Source organism: Phyllobates terribilis, unplaced genomic scaffold (genome assembly GCF_046119375.1).
Source record: "Phyllobates terribilis strain yellow unplaced genomic scaffold, ASM4611937v1 Scaffold_1__5_contigs__length_1240528914, whole genome shotgun sequence".
NCBI classification, from domain to species: Eukaryota; Metazoa; Chordata; class Amphibia; order Anura; family Dendrobatidae; genus Phyllobates; species Phyllobates terribilis.
In genome coordinates, this window is record NW_027362761.1 from 780,275,386 (window position 1) to 780,302,556 (window position 27,171).

The 27,171-nt window shown below is 39.0% G+C and overlaps 1 protein-coding gene across 1 annotated transcript in view; it reads right to left on the bottom strand.

The window, feature by feature from the left end:
* Positions 1-27,171, bottom strand: part of ANTXR2 (ANTXR cell adhesion molecule 2) — a 260,993-nt gene that overhangs the window by 137,965 nt on the left and 95,857 nt on the right. The window contains exons 9-10 of the mRNA XM_073637003.1: positions 4,727-4,787; positions 131-226 (exon numbers count right to left, since the gene is read on the bottom strand). Coding sequence (XP_073493104.1) covers positions 131-226; positions 4,727-4,787 — 157 coding nt within the window. The remainder of the gene's footprint in view (positions 1-130; positions 227-4,726; positions 4,788-27,171) is intronic.

Genomic DNA, 27,171 nt, shown 5'->3' on the forward strand with positions numbered 1-27,171 from the left:
TAAAATATTATGTTTTTACCTATCTCTGGTGCCTTGGACACTTGATAACATTTTTTTTTTTCAGCGAGATGTAAAATCGACCTAAATTTGTCTTCCTTGTGATGCATTGGACTCTTCTCAAAATACTTACGGATTATTGTCTTATTGATGTTGTAGGTGCAGGCAACATTCTCTATATTTTTCCCAAATAAAAATCCATTCCCTCTCAGGACAACTTGAAATTTTTCTGAAAAAAATGCATATACAGGTAATGAATTTTGGTTGTATATTTACATAATATTAATGTTGCTTGTATTAGCCCCTTAACCCTGTCACTTTATGAGGTAATAACTCTGGAACGCTTCAATGGATCCCAGTGATTGTGAGACTTTTTTTTCATGACTTTTTATTATACTTCATGATAGTGGTAACATTTTTTCGATATGACTTGTGATAATTTGTGAAAAAAAATGGAAATTTGGCGAAAATTTAGACAATTTTGCAATTTTCAAAGTTTTAATCTTCATGCCCTTAAATCAGAGAGATATGTCACACAAAATAGTTAATAAATAACATTTTTCAGATGTCTACTTTATATCAGCACAATTTTGGAACCAAATTTTTTTTGGGTTAGGAAGTTCTAAGGGTTAAAAGTTGACCAGCAATTTCTCATTTTTCCAACAAAATTTACAAAACCATTTTTTTAGGGACCATATCACATTTGAAGTGACTTTGAGAGGTCTTTATGACAGAAAATACCCAAAATTGATACTATTTTAAAAACTGCACCACTCAAGGTGCTCAAAACCACATTCACAAAAGTTTATAACCCTTCAGGTGCTTCACAGGAATTTTTGGAATGTGCAAGAAAACAATGAACACAACATTTTTTCACAAAATTTTTACTTTAGACCCCAATTTTTTATTGTCGCAACTGTAGCAGGAAAAAATGGACCGCAAATTTGTTTTGCAATTTCTCCTGAGCACGCAGATACCCCATATGTGAGGAAAAAAACACTGTTTGGGCACACAGCAGGGCTTGGAAAGGAAGGAGCGCCATTTGACTTTTTGAATGTAAAATTTGTTTGAATAAATAGCGGACGCCATGTTGCGTTTGGGGAGCCCCTGATGTGCCTAAACAGTGGAAACCACCCACAAGTGACATCATTTTGGAAACTAGACCCCTCAGGGAACTTATCAAGATGTGTGGTGAACACCTTGAACCCCCAGGTGCTTTACAGAAGTTTATAACATTGAGTCGTAAAAATAAAATTTTCACATTTTTCCCACAAAAATGTTTTCAGACCGCAATTTTACATTTCCATAAGGGTAACAGGAGAAATTGCACCATGCAATTTGTTGTGCAATTTCTCCTGAGTAAGCAGATACCCCATATGTGGGAGAAAACCACTGTTCGGGCACACGGCAGGGTTCAGAAGGAAAGGAAAGCCATTTGACTTTTTGAATGTAAAATTTGCTTGAATAATTAGCGGACGCCATATCGCGTTCGAAGAGCCCCTGATGTACCTAAACAGTGGAAACTCCCCACAAGTGACACCATTTTGGAAACAAAACCCCTCAGGGAACTTATCTAAATATGTGGTGAACATATTAAACCCCCAGGTGCTTCACAGAAGTTTATGACATTGAGCCGTAAAAATAAAATTTTCACATTTTTCCCACATAAATGTTTTTCAGCCTCCAATTTTGCATTTTCATAAGGGTGACAGGAGAAACCGCACCATTCAATTTGTTGTGCAATTTCTCCCGAGTAGGCCAACACCCCATATGTGGGAGAAAACCACTGTTTGGGCACACGGCAGGGTTCGGAAGGGAAGGAGCACCATTTGACTTTTTGAATGTAAAATTTGCTTGAATAATTAGCGGACGCCATGTCGCGTTTGGGGAGCACCTGATGTGCCTAAACAGTGGAAACTGCCCATAGCTGACCCCATTTTGGAAACTAGACTCCTCATGGAACTTCTGTAGATGTGTGGTGAGCACTCTGAACCCCTGGTTCTTCACACCCCTGGTGCTTCACAGAAGTTTATAATGTAGAGCCATGAAAATAAAAAAAAAATCAAACTTTTTCCACAAAAATGATATATTAGCCCCAAATTACTAGTTTTTGCAATCATTTTTTCATATTTCTGCCGACAGAGTCATGTGATGGCTTGATTTTTGCTGGACAAATTGACATTTTTATTGGTACCATTTTCGGGCACGTGACATTTTTTGATCGCTTTCTATTCCGATTTTTGGGAGGCAGAATAAACAAAAACCAACAATTCAGGAATTGTTTTTTTTTTTTAATGTCGTTCCACGTGTGGTGAAATTGATAAGGCAGCTTTATTCTTCGGGTCAGTATGTTTACAGCGGTACCACATTTATGTAGTTTTTTCATGTTTTGGCGCTTTTACACAATAAAAACTATTTTACAGAAAAAATAATTTTTTTGTATCGCTTTCTTCTGAGAGCTATAAATTTTTAATTTTTCAGCTGATGGAGCGGTATGGTGGCTTGTTTTTTGGCGGTATGCTAATAAAGCATCGTTTTTTGCTTAGTTTTTAATTTTTATTTTTAACTGTGCTCACTAAAGGGGTTAATCAGTAGGACAGTATTATAGGTCAGGTCTTTCCGGACGTGGCAATACCAATATGTTTACTTTTGTCGGTTTTTTTTTCATAATAATATTTATTTATGGGTACAGTATATTTTTATTTTTTGGGGGGATTATTTTTTCATATTTTTACAATTTTTTTTTCTACTTTCAGACACTTTTTTTTTGACATTTACACTTTATCCCACTATGGGACTTTCACTTTTTGCAGGCTGATCGCTTGTATAGCATAGAGATGCAGCAGCAGCATCTCTATGCTATACAGGCTCTCAGCCTGCATGCAGACGTTACTTTGATCGTGCACTGCGCATGATCAAAGTAAGTTCCTGATGCCTGGTGACCCGCATGTCATCATGACGACATTGGATCACCATAGCAACTACCGTGAGTCGGCACAGACAGTGCAGGACACCGGCGACAAGGTAACTAAGCCGCGCTTACCTCCCCTTGCTCCCGGAATGTTGCGATCGACTTCGATTGCAGCATTTTGGGGGCTTAATGTGTCGGGAGTGGTGCGGCACTGCACAAGGGAGACACTCAGGGGCATAGCAGGGACCAGCATCGGAAACGAGCATCACTGATGACGTTTTTTTTTTGAGGGAGGGCAATGACAATGACTTCAGTTAGTGCCCCATGATGACGCTTCGTTTGAGTATCCCAGCATGCACTGGGATACTCAAAAGAATCATCGTCAGGCAGTTAATAGGAAAAGAAAATACAAAAGCATTTAGACAGTACAGTTAGGGAACATTAGGGATTTTTTAAAGTAAGTATATTAGAAATAAGCTAGGGAGTTAGGAGAAAAATGCTTTGCCTACGGACCACCCCTTTAAAGACCAGGCCTGAAAGGGTCTTAATGATGAGCCTTTTTTTTAGAAAGTATGTGTAAAAAACGATTAATATAAAGTAGCATTATGCACAGACAGATGCAGCCATTACACAACATATAGCAGCGGCACATTTATAAGATTATCTCAGCACAGGAACATTTTCTTTAAACACATTGAATTGTGGAACTTATTTTTATACTAAGATCTATTGATTAAAATGCACTTTGTTCATGGGAAAACCCCTTTAAAATGAGTTTTTGGTGAGTTTTCTAGGCTGCACAAAAAAAGCAGCATCTTACAGTTCCTGCAAAGTTGGTGAGATTTATAGAAATCTCATGCCCACTGACCTTTTTTTCCCTGCGTAAACTGACCCGCGATGTGGTTTTGAAATCAACATGTCAAATTCTCTTCATTTGTCATCCACACATGACTGTATTAATAATGTTTTGTCAAATACAAATACCAGGAAGTATCAAAAACAAAGCAGCTTAATTTAAAATATGATATACAAAAAAGAGACAAAAATCGTTGAGTCAAAAGAGTGATAAAAAGGCATGTAAAAAACGCAAGTAACCTAATCTACCTATTAAGTGCAGAAATGCTGCATAAAACTGGTAACATCAAAAGTTTACCATAAACTCATCTCAGAAATGTAGCCTTACATTTACATTTCACGAATCAAAGGAATAATACAAAAAGGATTATTGTTTAGAAGTTCAAGCTAAAAGATGATAATGGTGCTCCAGCCCTATAATCCTATGAAAGAGCTGAGAAGAATGTTTATGGCTCACTATAGAGCTAACTTTGCTCTTGCCATCTTCCCAGCTGTTTTGCTTTTTAATGCACTTTTGATCATTTTTATGCCTTGCAATGCATTGTGTCTTTTTTTATGAACATGTAACGTAGAAATGTTTCATTTTTTTTCTCGAGCCCAGACTCCGGATTACATTGTTGTCAACTGCTGATCTATCAATAAACTACAATAAACCTTAAGAATAGTAAACCTTGTATATGTAGGGTATAGGGAAATAAAAGAATGGTGAAGTAATATTGAAAAATAAATAGACATGTAGCATTTTAGCTTTGAATACATTTAAGGTAGTTATCAAACACTTTTATTTATTTTTTCAGATAAACTTACTTTCCATAAAATATTTTTACATGAATATTTATCCGGCTGTAAGACACAATATCCAGAAAAGGAAGTTATACTTTATGTGGCGCAAGCCGACTGAAGTTAAAGCAAGATAGTAGTCCTGCAGTCAGGCAATCGTAATATAAACATCAATTTACTTACCGCCAACACAGACGGATGATGGATCCACATACAAAATTTCTGTGCATGACTTCTTTAAGATCTGCAGAAAATAAAATGTGCTTGTGTTAATATATGTACTTTTATCATTTCATGAAATTACTTTTTAATCCTACTTTTTTTTTTTTCTTAACTCACATGCTATTTTATACTTGAAACTGAGTATATTGATTTTTAAATAAAGCTTTTTTTTTATTAGTGGAAGCACATAAAGTAATTGCTTTAAAAGTAATTCACATCATTGTTGGTCACTCAATTCTGGCATGTAATGCTATTTTCCCCATCACAAGAAAACATAGGTGAAAGGGGTTGTCTGGTCCAAACCGATAAGTCTGCAGTCACTCTGTGTGACTGCAGACTTATGAATCCCCCCAGCACACTCACTGTGCTCTGCAGGGATTCGCCAGTTTCAGACCCGGAAACGGAGGGTGCGCAGACTTATCGCTTAGGACTGGACAACTTCTTTAATATGTATTGAAATGTAACTGAAAAAAAACTTTTAAAAGGGGTAATACAATTTCAGCAAATACTATACATGTTATTCTTGGTATCGTTCCAATATACTTTTTTGTACCAAATCCTTATCATTTTTATAATTGGAGTTAAATTAGAGAAGTGAAACAGCGTAGCCTACGTTGCCATGCTTCTTCACTTCTATGTGAGTTATGGAAACTTTACTGCGTGTTCAGATATCTCAGGACTAGAGATGAGAAAACTTGAACTGTAAAGTTTGGGGTTCATACCTGACAAGTAGTATCCGAAGCTAAATTCCTATCATGGACTTCTCCTGGAAGTCTATTTTATAGTTCGGGAGTCCGGGGAGAGAAAGAGAGAAAGTTCGGGTTCAGGTTCAGGAACAGTTCTGGTACCCGAACCGAACTTTGGACTAAAGTTCGGTTGGGTACCAAAACACAAACTTCCAGTGGTCCACTCATCCCTACTCAGGACTCCCAACCTTCAGTGTCATTGCAAAGACACAATTGTTTTCATCAGGGCCATGAATAGCTCAGACAGGGATAACATTTCTAAATAGAAAGTATGTGGCTAAATATATAATTTTTCATTATGTAACCTTTATTTCCAGAAAGCAAAAATATCCCTGTAAATGAACAATAATTGCAGCAAAAATAAGGGCCTTTGTCTCCTTTCTGTAAACCTTTCTCTAAATCTTCACAAGAGGAATTAAACCAAATGTTACATAGCATAACTGCAAACAATAATTATGTTTCCTCTAAGATATATTTTTGTTTCAATATGAGCAATATAACAACAGGCTTATCACTGCATCGCCCTATGTAAATACTGCAACAATTTCCAAGTGGATGTGAACCGATATAATATATATATGCATCCTGACAATAAAAGAGATAAACGGTTTGCAGATGAAGCAAGCAACTAAATATCTTCCTGTATGTGCTAAGTGCTACTAAAACTCAGCTTAAAAAAATGCTCCCATAAAAATGAAACACGTTTAAGTTTTATTTCCCCTCTTTATCGGGGTCTATGAGAATGGTGATGCATTGCTGCTTGCTTTAAAACTGGCTGCTACCGGAGGAAGCGAACACAAACCAGCTAGAGAATGAAGAATGCACCCTTGGACGAGAGCGATATGTCAGTGGTGCCAGAAGTACATTGATTATGTGCCATTATTATAGATGCTTATTACACATTCAACTAGAAAAGAGTACAGTAATATCTAGTGAATAATGTCATAATTGAGCAGAGCATTAAATAACACTAACTGTCCTGTTATGGAAGATTGCCACTAAAACTTTCCATCAATGTTCCCTGTAAACACTGAGTGCTGAGGCGAGGCTTTTATTCTATCACGCATGTATAACTCCAGCACTTCCATGTTGTCTATAATAAACTACCCCTTTTCTATTGTCTGAAAGTCCAACATTCATTACAAGTGGTAAATCATAAAAATAAGGCTTCTTTATTTCTTTTAACATTATAATCTATTGAGAAATTGTATGGGTAGCACTTCTACAGTACATTATTATTATTATTATTTCAATATTAGTGGTACTTGTAGCCCTGGTTGTTCCAACAGAACCCAGAAGGATGTAGGGCATTTAAAATACAATGGGCTAAATTCATCATTTGTGTTTATTTTTAAGTCATGTTTCTTTTTTTGATTCATGGTATTGGCTGACATTTTTTGTGCCAAATTCGTCAAAATTATTTTCATTTTTGCCTTTTAACATGTTTTGAAATGTCACAAAAATGTAGCAAAAAAGTTCAGGCGGACATGAACAGACAGCGGGGGGAAATGGGGGTGGGAGTGGACTGAAGTACATTTGCACAAAAAATTTAGCGATTTCTAAAAAGTTGCAATTGTCCACAAACCCTGACCACAATGACAATCATAAAAAAACAGGCAAACACAAAAAAAAAATTTGACCTTAAAAAAGGTGTAAATTAAAAGAAGAATAAGACTCAAATGAAACAAGGGTGGAGATGATTGACTTTATTCGATGCGTATCAGATCTCAGTGAATTAGAATAATTTGCAGTTCGATTTTCTCGAACCACAAAATAAATGATCGGTGCAATTTTACATATTGCAGAAGATTATATCAACTATAAACGACTGACATGAACTTAAGTGCTTCATACAGGCTTCGCCATAATGCCGTGGAGCTGTCACATCACATGGTTTAATGCAGCCAATCAGGAAGAACTATTATAAACTGCATAAAAGCTTAGGCAGGGAATGCAGCATTCATTCTAGGTGGATTTTAATGGGAGAGCATCAACACTCACAGCTCAGCAATAGCGAAAGGAAGAAAAAGTCCTAAAACATTAGATAAATAGTCCAGAAAATAATACTGAGCACTGAAGAAGATAAGAATAGTAATCTGCGAATAATACAGAGATTCAATTTTTGGGGGGCGTAGATAGAAAGGAAAGTACCAGCAGCAGTGCCAGATTGAGTGTGATTGATCAGTTATATGTTGTAGCTGGCATCTGTCCTGCTACATGTGACGTATAATTACACATTTTTTCTTCATTCTTAGTTCACTAAAAAGCAGAAGCAAGACAGCACAACAGTTTTTTTACACAAAAAAATCGGAAATCAGCATCAAACGGTGTGCTTGCTTGTCACAAGTGGCTGTTTGCAATTTCGCATTCCTTGTGCAATCGTTTTTATGACTGTGGAATATATATATATTTTTACTGCAATTGTCTACCTCAGAAAATGAGCAAGTTGAAAACTATTTTTTTACATAACTGTATTAGCATTAAAATTTTACATAAGTACATTCCACTTCAATACAGTGACCTGTTGCATGTGCTGACATTTTGGTCAGGTACCTACCCAGAATTTCCTATTTTGTCATTTTTAGAAAGGGGGTTGAGATTTGTTGAAAAAATAGAAATAAATGTTACAAAAAATTTGGACATTTAACTGTGCTTGTTTTTTACTAGTCCAATAAAAAATTGTACATGCAACACCTGCTGCATGCTGCCACATTTTTCTTTCTGTACTTTTAACTATTTACCTAATGTTTGTTATTTCATCCTTTTTGGCAAGCTTTGAATTATTGGGGTTGAAAAGATTGTTTTTAATTAATTATGTTGTTGAACAAAATGTATAAAAAAAAAGAAAAAGTGGCAATAGCAATGGACGGGATAGCGTAATAGATAAAAATTATACCATGGTTAAGAAAGTGAAAGCTGCTAGCAGCAGCAGAAGAGCCCCTTTTGGAGACACAGAGAAAATGTGATCAAACCAGCTAAGTGGCATCTGACATATTAAAGGAATAAAGTGAACTAAATACCGAAGGAATCTGTTCAGAAGTTACCTGTGGTTGGATCCGTCGGCGTGTTGAGTGTCCATCATGCAGACGGATCCAACCACAAGTAACTCCTGAACAGATTCCTTCGGTATGTGTAACATCCCTGGCGGCGTGCTTGCATAGTGCACCACCTCCCACTATGCAAGACCGCAATCTTACCTGTCAGTCCAGCCTGCTAATCTTGCTCCAGTTCATGCTGTGTGCATGCCTCTTGACTGACTGCTTAGGGCGGCGGCCCGGTTACTTCCTGATTCTTGTGGCTGCTCTGGGCGCACACCTAATGCATCTCCAGCCTATTGCTGTGAGTCACTGGATATTTAAACCCCCTCCACCCAGTAGGAGGTGCCTGAGCAACACCTTCACTCAGTTTGTCTTTGCAACTGTATTGCCAGGTCCTGTCCTGTTATCTCTGACTTCTAGTCTGTTTCCACCACTCTGGGGGCTGCATTCCCAGACCTGTTATCTCTGACATCTAGTCTGTTTCCGCTACTCTGGGAGCTGTATTCCAAGGCCTGTTACCTGTGACTTCTAGTCTGTTTCCGCCACTCTGGGGGCTGTATTCCCAGGCTCATTTTTGTATCTCATTGCAGTAGCAGTTCCTGTCTGAACTGTATCCTAGCCTGTTACCTGTTTATCTCTATGTCCGTACCTTCCCTTTTCCTGCAGTATCTGAACCTGCACCTAACTCCAACTCGTTGTGTGTATCTGGTTCTACTTGTCCCTTTTCCCTTTCTCCGTATCTTCCTGTATTTTCCAGTCTGTTCCATGTGAACAGAGCCCTGTCCTCTCCGCCTCCGGCGGTTTTTCTCTGCTCTGACTTGCCCACTGCTCCGGTGGTTTCCCTCTGCTCTGCTTTACCCACCACTAAGGCGGTTTCTCCCTGCTTTGACTTGCCCACCGCTCTGGCGGCTTCCCTCTGCTCTGCCTTACCCACCGCTCCGGCGGTTTCTCCCTGCTCTGACTTGCCCACCGCTCCGGCGGCTTCCCTCTGCTCTGCCTTACCCACCGCTCCGGCGGTTTCTCTCCGCCCGGACTTGCCCACCGCTCCGGCGGCTTCTCTCTGCTCTTCCTTGCCCACCGCTCCGGCGGTTCCGCTCTGCTCTGCCTTGTCCACCGCATCGGCAGTTTCTCTCTGCTCTGCCTTGTCTACCGCTCCGGCGGTTCCGCTCTGCTCTGATTTTCCCACCGCATCTGCGGTTTTTGCTCCGCTCTGCTTGCTCACCGCACCAGCAGTTCCTCTCTGCTCTGCCTTGTCCTCCGCTCCGGCGGTTTCGCTTTACTCTGCTTGTCTACCGCATCTGCTGGGTCTGACCTGGAGTTGCAGCTGGTCCCTCTGCTCGGTTCCTCCTTGGTCCATGGAGTCGACTAAGCCGCCGTGCAACCTTGGTCGGATCGGGTTGATACTTAGTTACGCCCCTCCAGGCACTCCTCGGTTCATGGTACAGTGGGATCACTAATCACGCTCACGCTCACGCCAGTCAGTCCGGCCGCGAGCGTAACAGTATGTTTCTTTGGTATATCATTTTTCATTGTTCATTTCTTACTCATTTTTTTCTGATCATGTATGTTCTTCCTTTTGGATTTAATAAGGTCACCCACTATGTTTTTTCACCATTTCGCTTTTCCTGTCTGGAACATTTTTGGGTCCCTAATCCTTTTCCCTCTTTTCTTTTTCTCTCTCTCATATTGCATGCCCTCTGACCAAAACTCGCTTAATAGTGACCCTCCATCTCATAAACCATCAGAAAAGTTGCCGAGAGGATGGACTTAGTGACATATGAGCCTTCAATTTATTGCACACTTTTTGTGAGTATACACTCTTTATATTAAAGCTATAATTATTATGGTATTATCTTCATACCCTACTGAGTGATCTAGCCAAACATTGTGCAGTAACTAACAGAATATTATAAAAGTACACAGTGCACACATTTATTGACAATCATGTAACGTAGATCCAACAGCAAACATCTCTCAGTGGTGAAGAGCTTAAAAAGGAAGTAGAACAGACCACAATAGAATTTAATGTAAGCCTCGGGCAGGAAATACATCTAAGCTTTCTGGAAAATGCATCTCACGGCCATCAAATGTAACATAATTGACAGGTAATGTAGACAGAGAAAGTGAATAGTATCCAGCTCTGAAATACATGTTGTTCCTCAAAATAAACATGTTATGTATTCCAAGAACACATCTTCCCCGATCAATCTCTGCCGCAGGGGCTCAACACGAGAAACACATAATAGTCTGTAAAACTATTACTAAAATGAAATGAACCCTTTCTTTGTTCTACAATACATGATATTGTAATAATGTAACAATAATGTTCATAAAAGCTATTGATCGTGGTACCAACAATGTACCTTCCCATGCAGAAAAATAATATCGTTTCAGACAATTTGGAATCTTACAGCCAGTTTGTTTATTGGGCACTAAAAATATTGTATTATTCCTCCTAGAGAACCACAGAATGATGTCTAGTTCTTGGCAATTTAAAAGCGAAAACTGAAGTATTAAAGGCAGATACCAATAGCCATTTCGTTCTAGTCATCAGAACAAATTTTTCCTTCTAGAAAATGAAGAGTGACTACATACAAACTTTATTTTATTAGACAAAGGAATACCACAATACTCAAACACACATATGTAATTATTTTTCTAGAACAGTTTTTCGACAAAAGAGTACTAATCCAGGTTATTTAAAATCTACTTAATATACACTTGGCAAGAAGTTGACAAACCAATGCAACCGATTTTCATTACTTAAAAAAGTTGTCCAAATAAAGATAATGAAGGAATACATCTACATTACATCCAATTGGTAGTTGTCCCAAATGTAAACCCAAATGATTGCTACAACTCTCTAGTACCACGCATAGGGAGTTATTTGGTGCATGGGTTCCTAACTGCCACTGGTACAGACCATTAATAAGTGAAAAAAGTCAGCTCACCACTCATAAGTTGACTCAGGTGCAAGGAACTCCATTCTGATGTCACATGGACGAAAAGTACAAAAAGCAAAAAATAGATCCAGCTTCCGATTTTAAAATTATCAAAATTTTATTGAAGTATGCTAAAATAGCATGGCATGATAGAGATAAAAGAAAAAGTAACGCATTTTGACTTCAATCGCGATCTTATTTTGAGCTGAATAGAATAAAAGAATGAGACCGTGATTGTGGTCGAAATGCGTCGCTTTTTCTTTTATGTCTACCATGCCATGCTATTTTAGCTTACTTCAATAAAATTTTGCTAATTTTTAAATCAGGAGCTGGATCTATTTTTTGTTTCTACGTACCATCAATGTCTGATTGATGGGCGTCCAAATAATGCTTACTAGAACAATATACAGTGGGGAAAAAAAGTATTTATTCAGCCACCAATTGTGCAAGTTCTCCCACTTAAAAAGATGAGAGACGCCTGTAATTGACATCATAGGTAGACCTCAACTATGAGAGACAAAATGAGAAAACAAATCCTGAAAATCACATTGTCTGATTTGGAAAGAATTTTTTTTCAAATTTTGGTGGAAAATAAGTATTTGGTCACCTACAAACAAGCAAGATTTCTGGCTCTCACAGACCTGTAACTTCTTCTTTAAGAGGCTCCTCTGTCCTCTTACCTGTAGTACTGGCACCTGTTTAAACTTGTTATCAAAGACACCTGTTCGCAATCTCAAACAATCACACTCCAAACTCCACTATGGTGAAGACCAAAGAGCTGTCGAAGGACACCAGAAATAAAATTGTAGCCCTGCACCAGGCTGGGAAGACTGAATCTGCAAAAGGCAAGCAGCTTGATGTGAAGAAATCAACCGTGGGAGCAATAATTAGAAAATGGAATACATACAAGACCACTGATAATCTCCCTCGATCTGGGGCTCCACACAAGATTTCACCCCGTGGGGTAAAAATTATCTCAAGAATGGTGAGGAAAGATCCCAAACCACACGGGGGGACATAGTGAATGACCTGTAGAGAGCTGGGATCAACGTTACACAGGCTACCATCAATAACACACTACGCCGCCAGGGTATAAGATCCTGCAGTGCCAGACGTGTCACCCTACTTAAGCCATTACATGTCCTGGCCAGTCTGAAGTTTGCTAGAGAGCATTTGGATGATTCAGAAGAGTATTGGGAGAATGTCATATAGTCAAATGAAACCAAAGTAGAACTGTTTGGTAGAAACACAACTCGTCGTGTTTGGAGGAGAAAGAATGCTGAGTTGCATCCAAAGAACACCATACCTACTGTGAAGCATGGGGGTGGCAACATCATACTTTGGGGCTGTTTCTCTGCCAAGGGACCAGGACGACTGATCCGTGTACATGAAAGAATGAATGAGGCCAAGTATCGTGAGATTTTGAGTGAAAACCTCCTTCCATCAGCAAGGGCATTGAAGATGAAACTCGGCTGGGTCTTTCAGCATGACAATGACCCCAAGCACACCACCAGGGCAACGAAGGAGTGGCTTTGCAAGAAGCATTTTAAGGTCCTGGAGTGGCCTATCCAGCCTCCAGATCTAAACTCTATAGAAAAACATCACTGCTCTAGAGGAGATCTGCATGGAGGAATGGGCCAACATACCAGCAACAGTGTGTGCCAACCTTGTGAAGAATTACAGAAAACATTTGACCTCTATCAATGCCAACAAAGGATATATAACAAAGTATTGAGATGAACTTTTGTAATTGACCAAATACTTATTTTCCACCAAAATTTGAAAACAATTTCTTTCCAAATCAGATAATGTGATTTTCAGGATTTGTTTTCTAATTTTGTCTCTCATAGTTGAGGTCTACCTATGATGTCCATTACAGGCCTCTCTCATCTTTTTAAGTGGGAGAACTTGCACAATTGGTGGCTGACAAAATACTTTTTTCCCCACTGTAGCTGTGTGTTAGTTCCTCAGTTATTGAAGTGAACTGCAACTCAGGAACTGCAGAGACAGCCGTGTTGAATGAATTACTTGCTCATAGAGTCCCATGGACCTCTGGAACAGTGCTGAGTAAGAAATAACTTAGGGGAAAGTGGCTGAATTTCTAAATCTTGTCTGGGAGTCTCAATTTTGAAAGCATTGGAGACTAGTATTGACTAAAAAATTCCAACTATTTTCTGGCTATGGAGTGTGCACAACTCTAGTACAATTTTCTGTTTATTAGCTTGCATCTCTCCAAATCCTTTCAGAAACTATAAGGTCATTGAGAGATCACAGCATAAAAGGATGTAGATATGTGTAGAGAATGAGATGAGTAAAGATAACCCAGTCTGCGGCCACGTGCCCACGTAGTGTTTTTGCGGCGTTTTAACGGCCGCGAAAACGCTTGTAAAACCATCTGCCATGCAAAGCAATGTGAATTTGGATGTGCTGTGCACATGGTGGGCTAATTAGCGCGCCAAATTCGCATTGCGTTGCAAAACGCAGCATGACCATTTCTACCACGATTACGCTGCAAATTCGCGGCCATTGAGGAACATTGAAATGCAGCAAACCCGCAGGTATATGTGGATTTGCTGCGTTTCAATAAAATTCAATGACCGCGAACTTGCAGCGTAATTGCGGTGCGTGTGGTACCCAGGATGTAGAGGAGACAACTCCTCTTCACCCCGGTTACCACGCGGTGAATAAAAGAAATAAAAAAGTTAAAAATAAAAAAAAACTGTATACTTACCTCTCCGGTCTGCTCCCGGCGGCGTCCTCTCTCCTCGGCGTCCCGCGGTGTACTTGCAGGACCTGCGGTGACGTCATTTAGTCAGCTGATGGTCACGCGACCGCTGACGTCAGCGGTCAGGTGATGGTCGCGTGACCATCAGCAGACTAAATGACGTCAGCGCAGGTCCTGCAAGTACACCGTGGGACGCTGAGGAGAGAGGACGCCGCCGGGAGCAGACCGGAGAGGTGAGTATACAGGTTTTTTTTATTTTTAACTTTTTTTTTTTTTTTTTTTACTATAGATGCAGCATTTAAAGCATCTAAGTTGGTCACACATTATAAATCCATGCCGGTTACATGGATTTATATTGTGTGACCAACTTGTCAAGCACTTTTCCAAGTGATGCTCAAAATCGCTTGGAAAAGTGCTTGAAAAAACGCATGCGAAAACGCATGTAAAAATGCTGAAAAAACGCTTCTCTCTGGCAGAAAAAACACATGTAAATCTGCATGCGTTTTTTTCTGCCAGAGAGCGGCAAAAACGCTCTGCATCAAATCTGCTACGTGGGCACAAAGCCTGCGGCGCGCGCATTTTGAAGCTTTTTTTGAAGCTTTTTTCACTGTTTTCAGAACATTAACAGTAAGAACATGGAAGAGTCCAGGAGCCATTTGGTGAGTTGCATATCCTGCTACATGTTCACAGACTTGCCAGTGGAAAAGCCAAACTTCACATGCCAGAAATGCAAGCTTGTGTCCCTGTTGGAGGAAAAGTTGCGAAATCTAGAAGAGAGGTTAACTACCTTGAAAATCATTAAGGAAGGTGAAGAGTTCTTAGACAGAGCAGAATTATCTCTTCATGATTCAGAAAGAGAAGAAATTCGAACTGCACCTGAGGAAACAGAGGAATGGAAGCATGTGACCCACAGAAGCTGGAGGATCGAGAGGCAGTCAGCACCCATACTGCTCAGGAACCAGTACCAGGCTCTCACGCAGGAGAACCATGAAGAAATACAGCAAAATAAGACTTTGCCAGCAATGAATAACCTTGTAAGCCCTCAGAATCCTCCTGGATGGAGAAAGAAGAATGTTGTGAAGAAAAAACGGAGAGTGGTGGTCATGGGGGATTCCCTGTTGAGAGGAACAGAGGCCGCTATCTGCAGGCCAGACATAACCTCAAGAGAAATGTGCTGTCTTCCAGGAGCAAAAATTAAAGATGTGTCTGACAGGATATCAAGACACTTCAGACCTACAGATCACTACCCATTCCTGCTAATACATGTGGGGACAAATGACACCGCAAGAAAGGACCTGGAAACCATCTGCAGAGACTTTGAAGACTTAGGCAAGAAAGTGAAAGAATTGGGAGCGCAGGTGGTCTTCTCATCCATCCTCCCAGTGGATGACCATGGAACAATGAGGTGGAATAAGATTCTACAGGTGAACAACTGGCTACGTCGATGGTGCCGTCAACAAGGATTTGGATTTCTGGATCACGGAATGAATTACCTATACGATGGACTACTTGCTAGAGATGGGGTGCACCTTACGAAGACTGGAAAACATGTATTTGGAAGTCGCCTTGCTACACTCATCAGGAGAGCTTTAAACTAGAACAATGTGGGAAGGGAAGCAAAAGGCCAGAAAAAGCCATACAGCTGACAAATACTATTGAGATCTCTGCTACTGGAAGTGGAAAGGAAGAACAAAGACAAAACAATTTAAATAATAAAAATATGGGAGGAAGAGAAACCAATCACAAACTAAAATGTTTTTATACAAATGCACAAAGCATGGGCAACAAACAAGGAGAATTGGAACTACTAATGCAGGAAAAGAAATATGATGTCATTGGCATCACTGAAACTTGGTGGGACGATACACATGATTGGAATAAAAGGCTAAAAGGATACAACTTATTTGCAAGAAACAGACTTGATAAACGAGGAGGAGGTGTCGCATTGTATGTTAGAAAAGCGTATATCTGCACAGAGATTGAAGCTTCAGAGACTGGGAGTTCTGTGGAAACTGTTTGGGTAAGAATACAAGGAGAGAACAATGGAAAGGACACCATTGTAGGCATTTACTACAGGCCACCTGGGCAAGCTGAAGATATGGATGAACTCTTTATGCATCAAATGACCAAGTTCTCCAAAAAATATGACGTAGTGGTCATGGGAGATTTCAACTATCCAGACATTTGTTGGGAATCTCTCTCAAGTAAAACTAACAGGTCAAGCAAATTCTTATCCTCTCTTGCTGACAACTTTATCTTCCAAAAGGTAGGGGAGAAAACAAGGGGATCTGCTACTTTGGATCTAATCCTTATAAACAGGGAGGAAATGGTTGAGGAGGTAAAGGTGGCTGGGACCCTAGGAGGCAGCGATCATGCTATTATAGAATTTTGGATAACTAGAGGAGGAAGACATGTGAAGACTCAAACTTCAAGGTTAGATTTTAGAAAGGCAGATTTTAAGAGACTCAGAAAGAGAATAGGAGGGATCCAATGGCTGGATGTCCTTAAGGACAAAAATGTCCAGGAAGGATGGGAAATTTTTAAAAATGAGATTCTCAAAGCACAATCGTTAACAATCCCGAAAAGTAGGAAGAATGGGAAGCATTTAAGGAAACCAGGATGGATGAACACAGAACTTAAACACATGCTAAAAAGAAAGAAAGAAATGTTTATTAAATGGAAAGAGGGAGGCATATCTAAAGAAGATTATAATGCAGTCTGCAGATCCTGCAGGGCACGTATCAGGTTAGCTAAAGCTGACAATGAATTAAGGCTTGCAAGAGATGTCAAAAGCAATAAAAAAGGATTTTGGGGGTATGTCAAAAGTAAAAGAAAAGTCAAAGATGCTATAGGATTTTTACAGGATGAAAATGGAGAAATGGTAAGAGAGGATGTTGAGAAGGCCAAACTTTTTAATTCCTATTTTGCATCTGTTTTCTCTCAGAAAGAAAATGTATCATCAACTGATCTTCACTGTCCTTTTAAAGGAATAGAAGAATCCAAGTTATCTGTAAACAGAAAGATTGTGAGGGAATATTTAGCTAACATAAATGAGTTCAAGTCTCCAGGTCCAGATGAATTACACCCCAGAGTACTGAAGGAGATCGTAGAAGAAATTTTAGAACCACTCTCCATAATCTTTGAAAATTCTTGGAGAACAGGAGAAGTCCCAGAAGACTGGAGAAGAGCAAATGTTGTTCCTATCTTCAAAAAGGGGAAGAAGGTGGACCCAGGGAACTATAGGCCGGTGAGTCTGACTTCTATACCAGGAAAGATCTTTGAACAAATTATTAAACAACATGTATGTAAGTACCTGGATAAGAATGAAGTGATTAACCAGAGTCAGCATGGGTTTGTAACTAACAAGTCATGTCAGACTAACTTAATTTCCTTCTATGACAGAATCACTGACTGGGTGGATCAGGGAAATGCTGTAGATATAGTATATCTTGACTTCAGCAAAGCATTTGACAAAGTACCTCACACCATCCTTATTGAAAAAATGACCAAGTATGCAATGGACCAGGCAACTGTTAGGTGGATTCATAACTGGCTTAGTGATCGGACTCAAAGGGTGGTTGTAAATGGCTTCACATCCAGCTGGATGAATGTCTCAAGTGGGGTACCACAGGGCTCCGTCCTGGGACCTGTATTGTTCAACATCTTTATCAATGATTTAGATGAAGGAATTGAGGGTAAACTGATTAAATTTGCTGATGACACAAAGCTAGGAGGGATAGCTAATACTAGAGAAGAGAGAGAGAGGATTCAAAAAGACCTAAATAAACTGGAGCAGTGGGCAGCAACCAACAGAATGATTTTTAACAGGGAAAAATGCAAAGTACTACATCTGGGCAATAAAAATGAAAAAAGCATATACAGAATGGGAGGAATAGAGCTAAGCAACAGTACATGTGAAAAAGACTTAGGTATACTAATAGATCATAGACTGAACATGAGTCAACAGTGTGATGCAGCAGCAAAAAAGGCAAATACAATTCTGGGATGTATTAACAGAAGCATACAGTCTAGATCACGTGAAGTCATTATCGGTCTTTACTCCTCTTTGGTCAGACCTCATCTGGAATACTGTGTACAGTTTTGGGCACCACATTTTAAAAAAGACATAGACAAACTGGAGCAAGTTCAGAGAAGAGCGACCAGAATGGTGACTGGTCTGCAAACCCTGTCCTATGAGGAACGGTTGCAGGATTTGGGAATGTTTAGCTTGCAAAAAAGAAGACTGAGAGGAGACTTAATAGCTGTCTACAAATATGTCAAGGGCTGTCACATTGTAGAAGGATCATCTTTATTCTCATTTGCACAAGGAAAGACTAGAAGCAATGGGATGAAACTAAATGGGAGGAGACACAGATTAGATATTAGAAAAAACTTTTTGACAGTTAGGGTGATTAATGAGTGGAACAGGCTGCCACGAGAGGTGGTGAGTTCCCCTTCAATGGACGTCTTCAAACAGAGGCTGGACAGACATCTGTCTGAGATGATTTAGTGAATCCTGCTTTGAGCAGGGGGTTGGACCAGATGACCCAGGAGGTCCCCTCCAACTCTACCATTCTATGATTCTATGATTCTATGATTACACGCAGCATCAAGTGAGAGGGCTTCACACAGACACATGACTCACAAGTTGTCAACTACCTACTCCGGTTTCATCTCCATAGGCCATGCCAGTCATTTGTGGTGGAACTAAGTAAGATCAATAACATAATATCTGCATTACAGAGAATCATGGGTAGGGGGCTCAGAACTTTCTGAGTGCTTCATTATTCAACTATTTTCTAAGGATGCTGAAACAACTGAATTCAGGGGAAATCGATCAGATTCCCTTATAGATGCCGTGTCATTGTGTGAAAAAAGGGAAATCAATGCAAGAATACTTATATATGAGAGGCAGTGGAGGCAACGGCATTCTTGGATTCCCAGACCTCATATCATCATGTATTACTGGGAAAGATACAACCAAGTCTAAAATAAAGATGATCAAATCTTTTGAAATTCCGAATTCATCAGGTTAGACAAATTGATCCAAAATATACAATTTGTGGAAAATCACTGGTATTCCATTTGACCTGAAAAGATCTGTATCCAATCCTATTCAACCTCTTTACTCACAAATACAGCCTTAGTAACATGAAAGTAATCTTACAATGGGTGGTAAGAAATGGATGGTAAGTGAGTAGTAACCAACATTCCAATTAATGACACAGTGCACTGTCAGACTTTTAATGTTTTTTTAAACTTAAAACAATGGTCCAAAAATTATACCCCTTAGTCATTTGTAATCATGTACACCATTGTATGCAGAATAATTACTCAAACTGATGGTGTGGCTATTAAAGGTAACACCATCCTACTGTGATGGAGATGAGTGGTGGGCCATATATTCCATAATGCCCTACACTTTCATCCCACTAATCCACTTGCCAGAGGAAAAGTAGGCCAATAATGGCATGTGTTTAGCAGCACTTGTGGAAGGACAGCTGGTGCCAGTAGTAATGGTGGAACTTCAGCTTCTGCTAGCAGATCCCACATTTCCTGATTCATATGTTTTTTTCTTGTATACTACCCCATATATTGTCAATGTCACTTATTCTTTTTACTAAACATTTGGAACAACTTTCGACAATGTTTTCAACCCCAATTACTCAATACTTGCCAGAAATTACTAAATATGATGTGCAGTTATCAAATTAGACTAGTAAAACAGACATGCACAGTGAAATGTTTACATTTTAAAATATTTTTCTATTATTTCGTTTATAAAATTCAACCCTTTCCCAAAAATAATGTAGTAAAAAATGTAAAGTAAGTACACATCCAAAATTTAACAACTGCAACATGGCTCTCTATTGGTGTGATGTGTACAAATGTAAATTTTGACTAATAAAATCGATGTGCATAAAGATTGTTTGTGACACACATATTTTGTGAAGTAGACAAACTTTTCTCTTGCATTTTTAAAATAACAATTACTCCTCCCTTCATAAAAATTATTGCACAAGAAATACAGAAACTCAGTACATTTGCTTGTGACAACCAAGTACACAGTCTGACAATTCTTTCAGATTTTTCTTTGAGTAAAAACGATTGTGTTGTTTTGCAAATGCTTTCTGGTGCATTAAAGAATGAAGAAATACTTAATTGTAACTCAAATGCAGCAGGACAGATACCAGCTACACCATATCACTGATTAATCACACTAAGGCATCTTTTACAAGACCTGATATTTCTGGGACTGGAAAAAACAGTACTGTAGATATCCATGTCCGTGTGTACCTGTGTGGCATATGTGTGGCATATGTGTGGCAAATGAGTGCCGCCCGTGTGCCACATGAGAATCACATGTACCAGCGCCTGGGAATCAGAGGTACAGTTAGTGCTGTTCCCAAGCGCCGGGTGCTGAAGGCAAGTCTCATCATTGTCTCCAGCTTGCGCTGCAATCATTGCCAGCAGGGCACAATGTTGAGAGTAGTATTTAGCTCCTGCTGTCTCCAACAAATGTAAAAATAAGAATAAAATAAAAAGCACATTATACTCACCTTTCCCTGAAACCCATGTCCCCTGTAAACAAACCAAAAAAAAAATATATATATATATATCCCTCACCTGTCCAAAGTTGCAGCGAGCGGGCCCCTGACCTGCAGTGAACTCACTGAGCTCAGTACAGTTCAGGGACCCGCTCGCTGCATTGAGTCATTCTCCTTTGCTCCTCAGCATATGCGGTGGCCTCACGCTGTGATATTGTTTTTTTATTATTTTTGGTTTGTTTACAGGGGACAATGGCTTCACAGAATTTGGTGTAAAGGTGAGTATAATGTGTTTTTTATTTTATTCTTATTTTTACACTTGTTGGAGACAGTGGGAGCTGAATACTACTCTCAGCATTGTATGCTATGAGTAAGGATCTATGTATCCGAAACGCGTAAGCCTCTGTACGCTTTTATTTGCACTATGGTCTCATATTTTTAATTTTTTCAAAATAAAGGCTATTTTTTAAGTCAATTTCACGAGTTGATGGATAACTACCCTTTCATCACTACTCTCAGCATTGACCCTTGCTCACGCTGATATCAGCTCAAGCAGAGGATAATGATGAGAAATGCCTCTAGCACCCAGCGCTTGGGAACAGCGCTAACTGTAATGCTGATTCCCAGGCGCCGGTACGTGTCACACTGATGACAAATGGATGTCATCCGTGTGTCATCAGTGTGCACGTGTGTGGGACGATTTGTGGCCCGTGCAGTGTGCAAAAGGCTGACATGTCAGCGTGGTTTACTCATGGACACACAGTCCATGGAAACACACTGACGAGCACAGACCCATTCATTTGAATGGGTCTACATGTGTATGTGTCTCCAGTACGTGTGAAAAATGTCACCACATATTCTGGAGACATGGACATGTGAATGAGGCCTTAGACTGTTACTGTAGCTGCTAGCATCTCTTCTATCTCTATCTCCTTTGAACTAATAATTGCTTGTATTATTTGCAAACAACTACTCTCATTTTCTTCAGTGATGCAGTTATTTAACATCTTACTGTCTGGAGTATTTGTCCAATGTTCTAGGACTTTTTCTTCCTATCTTTTGCTGAGGTGTGATCTCTAACACTCACCAAGCTAAAATCAACCTATACTGACTGTTGCATTCCCTGCTTAGGCTTTTATTCCTTGTTGGCTGTGCAATACCATCTGATGTCATAGCTGCACAGAAATATTGGGAAGCCAGTGCAGTTTCTCCTGTGGTCATGTCAGTCTTATGTCAGTCTGATGCAGTCTCATGCAATGAGTAAAAAGGTGGATGGCATTGTTTTGGCGATTCACGCCGCTCATATCGCTAATTGTTCGAATTTGCTGGGACATGCAACTTTCATAAAATTAGACTCCAAATGATTTGATTCAAATTAAGTTTATCAATCTTACTAATACTATAATTAAATCACTATAAACTATAAATTATGTTTTAACCCCTTAGTGCAAAATCACGTACATGTATGTTAGGAGAAGGGTACTCCTGTGTGGAGGGGGCACAGTAGCTGCCATCTGTCCACATAAAGTAGATGCCAGCTATATAATATAGTCAGCATATGTTGCTAGCAACAACAACCAGAGATGAGCTCCAATTGCTGCTGTTAAAAGAGACTGTTATTGTCAGCATAATCGGCTGAGCTCACTCATTAGCTGCAAAGCTATTGACGAGATGTCAGCATTGCAGACAATTCCCCTTTAATCATGTAAACGCCACAGTCAATCAGACATTGGGCATTTAAATAGAGTAGTCAAGGGGCACAATGGCTGCCATCTACATACTTCTATGAAGCTCATCCTCAGACTGAGCTTCATAGGAGACCATGATTTTAATCGTATATAGTAATCCTGTGGTCCTGCAGTATATAATATGATTGATAAGATGATCACAGTTTCAAGTACCCTAAAGAGATTAAAAAATAAGGCAATCAATTTAAAAAAAAACAATGTTTAAAAATATAAAAACCATACTGTATATAAAAAAAAATTGAATCACAATAAAAGTCTGGTATTTCAATATATAAAATTAATTAACCCATATGATAAATGCCTTAAAAAGAAAAAAAAAAGAAAATGCCAGAATTGTGTTTTTGAAATCACACCTCCCTAAAATAATGCAATAAAAATAAAAAAATGTTATATGTACCCAAATGCAACCATCATTTCAGGGTGCAATATATAAGCACTTACACAGCTCTATCGACAGAAAAATAAAAATGCTAAGGGTGGCGGAAAATGGTGACACAAGACAAAATAAATTTTTTAGAAGCTTCTGAATTAAACTTCTGAAATAAAAAAAATCGATGTAAATGAAAGTTCATTTTTATCATACAATGAACGCAATAAAAGCAAAGCCCAAAAAACAATGACACAATTGTATGTTTTTCATTATTTCATCCAATTTTGAATTTTTTCTTTTTTTTCAGTGTTTAAATCAAATGTTGCGCTTTTTTTTGCATTTTTTTTGTTATTTCATAACAAAAGCTATACTAAAAAAAAGCAAAATTAGAAGACTTGCAATTTTCACATTGGCCACTGGAGACATTTTACACTCATACTTTCTGTCTTTTCAGGAATAATTTTTAGCAGTTTTGTAATCATGGGATTAAAATGACACGTAAAACCTTTATACACGGCTGATAGAACAAGATCCACCTTCAACAATGGGTGATGTTACAAATCCCGCTACTCCCATTCCCTTCACAATGACTTTTGGATAAGCTCAGTAAATGCTCCAATACAAAACATGCGGTCTAATTCAGTCTATGAATGATAACATATATGCGGATTTCCTGAAAAAAAAAATACAAAGTATGGGCTTAGAATACCCCCAATAGCCAGTGCCAGTGTAAAAATTGCAACATTTCTCATTTTTAATTTTTGTAAACATTATGAAGTGGGAAAAAATGCAATTGTCATTAAAAAAAAATACATTTAACACAAAATCCTGATTTAAACATTAGGTCATTTTCTGATGACAAATTTATTTTAAAGGGAACCTGTCACCAGTAAAAACGCTATTAACCTGCACATATGGGCTTAATCTGCAGGTTAATAGACTTACTAACCTGCCCGGCACCTCCATGCAGCCGAATGCTCTGGGGAGAAAATAACTTTATTCTACCAGGCAGCATTCAGTTTCAATCACGAGGGCAGTGCCGGTGCTGGTTCAGTCACCGCTCTGCAGAGCGACTGTTGTAACCGTGGCCCCGGGCCTGACTGACACTTGTTCTGCATTAGGGCCAGCTGTCAATCAGGGCCAAGGGCGCGGTTACAGCCGCCATTCTGCATACTCAGAGAGGTGACTGAACTTGCGCCGGCACCGTCCCCGTGACTGAAACTAGAACGCTGCCGGGGACTATAAAGTTAATTATCTCCCTCGAGCGTCCGGCTACATGCAGGCACTGGGCAGGTTAGTAATGCTATTAACCTGCAGATTAATACAGGTTAATAATGTTTGAGCATGTATGCAGGTTAATAATGTTTGTGCTGGTGACAGGTTCCCTTTAAAACAACATAGAGATGCTCTTCATGGCAATACTGTATTGAGCTTGGTTCCTTTTACAGTAGTTTGATTTTTAGCCAGGACTGGAAAAAATTCCAAAACAGTACAGACTATAAGTCATTTCCTTAACTCACTTCTCCTTTTCAGATCAACTTCTGCTTTTGGTTTAAAGACATACAAGAAAAACAGCTATTGCATTATAATTTGCCCAAAAAAGACCCTTAAGTTCAATAAGCAAGGAAACCTGCATGAAGCATTCAAGCAAAATGGCCCACTGTTGCTAAAAGGTGTTGAGGACTCCCTCGAGGTGAATAGATTATGGTGAAGGTTCTACACTGTTGTTATCTGTAATAGGACCAAACAATTCAGAAAAAAACACAAACAGTAAAAGTCGAATAAACTATAATACTTTTCTCAAATGCATAACATTAGCTAATTAGATTACTTAATTCCATATTAAAAGTTGACAGGTAGAGATGAGTGGATCATTTAAAGTTCAAATTTACTGGCTTCACCAAGTTTTTTCTGAAAATCTTGTAAAATATGTCAAATAAATTCACCGTGAATCGCAATACTAAAAAGCCTCTGATTGTCCAAAAAATATGTGTATAAGATGCTGACTAGGAGGGTATTAAACCCGTTTTGAGTCCATCCTACAATGCAGGAAGTAGACTTTCTTTGACACACGAGCCTTGGAGTTAGGATTTTGTTTCAGTAGCAAAATTTTTTAAAACTGCCCTCCTTGTTTTCAGTGTGCGAAGGATAACAAACATGCATTATTAAAGTGCTGTTACTGCAGTATATCTCCGATAAATCAATTCACAGTCACACGGAGTGGCTATGCAGGTACAACACTTCACTATATCATTTGAAACTTTGAATTATTAGTCACAGACCGAGTCTAGCACTGTCTAGCACTCTCATTTTCAATATGCTTCAACACTAAAGTGGTAAATCACAATGAGATTGGACCTTTTTCTATCCCTATTTGGAATGAGCTGCATGCTCTGATCTTCTATCTCTACACTGTAAAATCATAAAATGGTGCTTTTTGGCCAGCACCTATGTATTGTACTGGCTGTGATAGCCTCGCTGATTCACTGCACTAGACTCCCTAATTGACTACACTTATGATATGATACCTGCAGGGCATTATGGGAATGAACGCACGGCCACGCCGGATGCCATTGGCTCACTCTCTGATTCTTAAACAGTGTGTCGCCGATGAGAGATGAGCAAATATCTTTGAGTGGAATTAAATTCTACTAGAATATTACAAACATTTCTTAATTCAGGATTTATTCTAATTTTCTTTGACACGGACTTGGCAAAATTAGCAATTTTTCTGAACTGTAAAGAGCCAAGAAAATGTTACAAAGTATACTTATACTCACGTTACTACTCACTTCTCCAGCCCCTCTGCTCCTCACCGTCACTCGTCCAATCTTTGTCACATCTTGTTACTGGTGAACTCCAGGCTCCAGGTGAACTTTCAGTGGTCATGGTGTTGACAAGAAGATGAGGCAAGGACTGGACACGTGACAGTAATGTGAAAAAGGGGTAGGGAGGTAAGCGGCAAGGTGAGTTTAAGTATTATTTACATTTTTTCTACATCTTATGTTTATTGTGCTCTAAGGTATGGAGAGGGCACAGAGCTTAATTAGGGACATTAAATTTGCGTGAACAGGTGAATATGAGTTTTGTCTAATTGGCTCATATTTAGCATCATTTTTTTTTCTTTTACGATCTGCACTAATCGAATTGCAAGGACCTGCAAATTTCAGGAAATTTATCTTGAAACCATTCTTCAGCAGATCGATCTGCTCACCTCTAATCTCAGGTTTTATTTCAAGAAATGAGAAAATCTGATGATATTCTCTTCTTTGTGAGAGAGGGGAGTTGATTTTATACAGTCAGTTAAACATAAGTTTGAGTTCAATCCCCTGATCTCAGCTATTTTTGTCACCTCCACACCCCATAGTAGTATTACAGTATTTAAAAATATAATAATAAAAGTTCAATGAAAAAAATATAAAATTATTTTCTATTATATATAGGTTGTACCACAACAATAGTCTCACCTATGGCTCATAGCTGACAGACCGGCAGACCAGTGAGGACATTTTTGAAGAACAAAGAAATAGGTTGCTCATAACTGGCACCCTACACTCATCAAAATAGTAGTCAATCAGCTCAAGTGAAAAGCTTCTTACTTCTGTCCTTACTCTGAAGATTAGATAATAAATAACTTTTAACAAAGTAAAAGCATGCGATATGTAACTTGGCATGGCATAAATGCATTATATTTTGAGCATTATACTCTTTTTCATAATGAATGCATTGGAAATATGACTGCCTCTCTTTTTCGTTGATATAAAAAATAATAATTTCTTACTTTCAAGTGATGCCAAACATCTGTGCACTGAACATGTGCCACGACAACACACAATGGCAGCTCCTAGCTAGTGTCTGTGTGATGACACAAACTAAAGAGGAAGTCCAAAGGAAGAGTGACTATGAAATCTGAGATCTAGGAAAACAATTAGGTCAATTTTCTTGATGTAGCTTACAACACCAAGTTATATATCAGGATTAGTGTTGAGCGAAGCATTTCAAATTCGGGTTCGTGTTCAGGGTTCCGGCTTGTTCACGCCAAAAAAATCCGCTCCGCCCATGAACATCCCTGATTTGCCACACTGTCACGCAGATGTCAAGCATGGGAGGAGCCGATTTTTTGGCACAAACAAGTCGGAACCCTCAACACGAACCCGAATTTGAAATGCCGAACAAATTCGCTCAACACTAATCAGGATCTTCTCATGTCGCTTTACCCTTTTAGTCTAAACTGTCGACATGAAGTAAAGAATTGAACAAGCTGTCAATTTCTAATATAAATACAATAA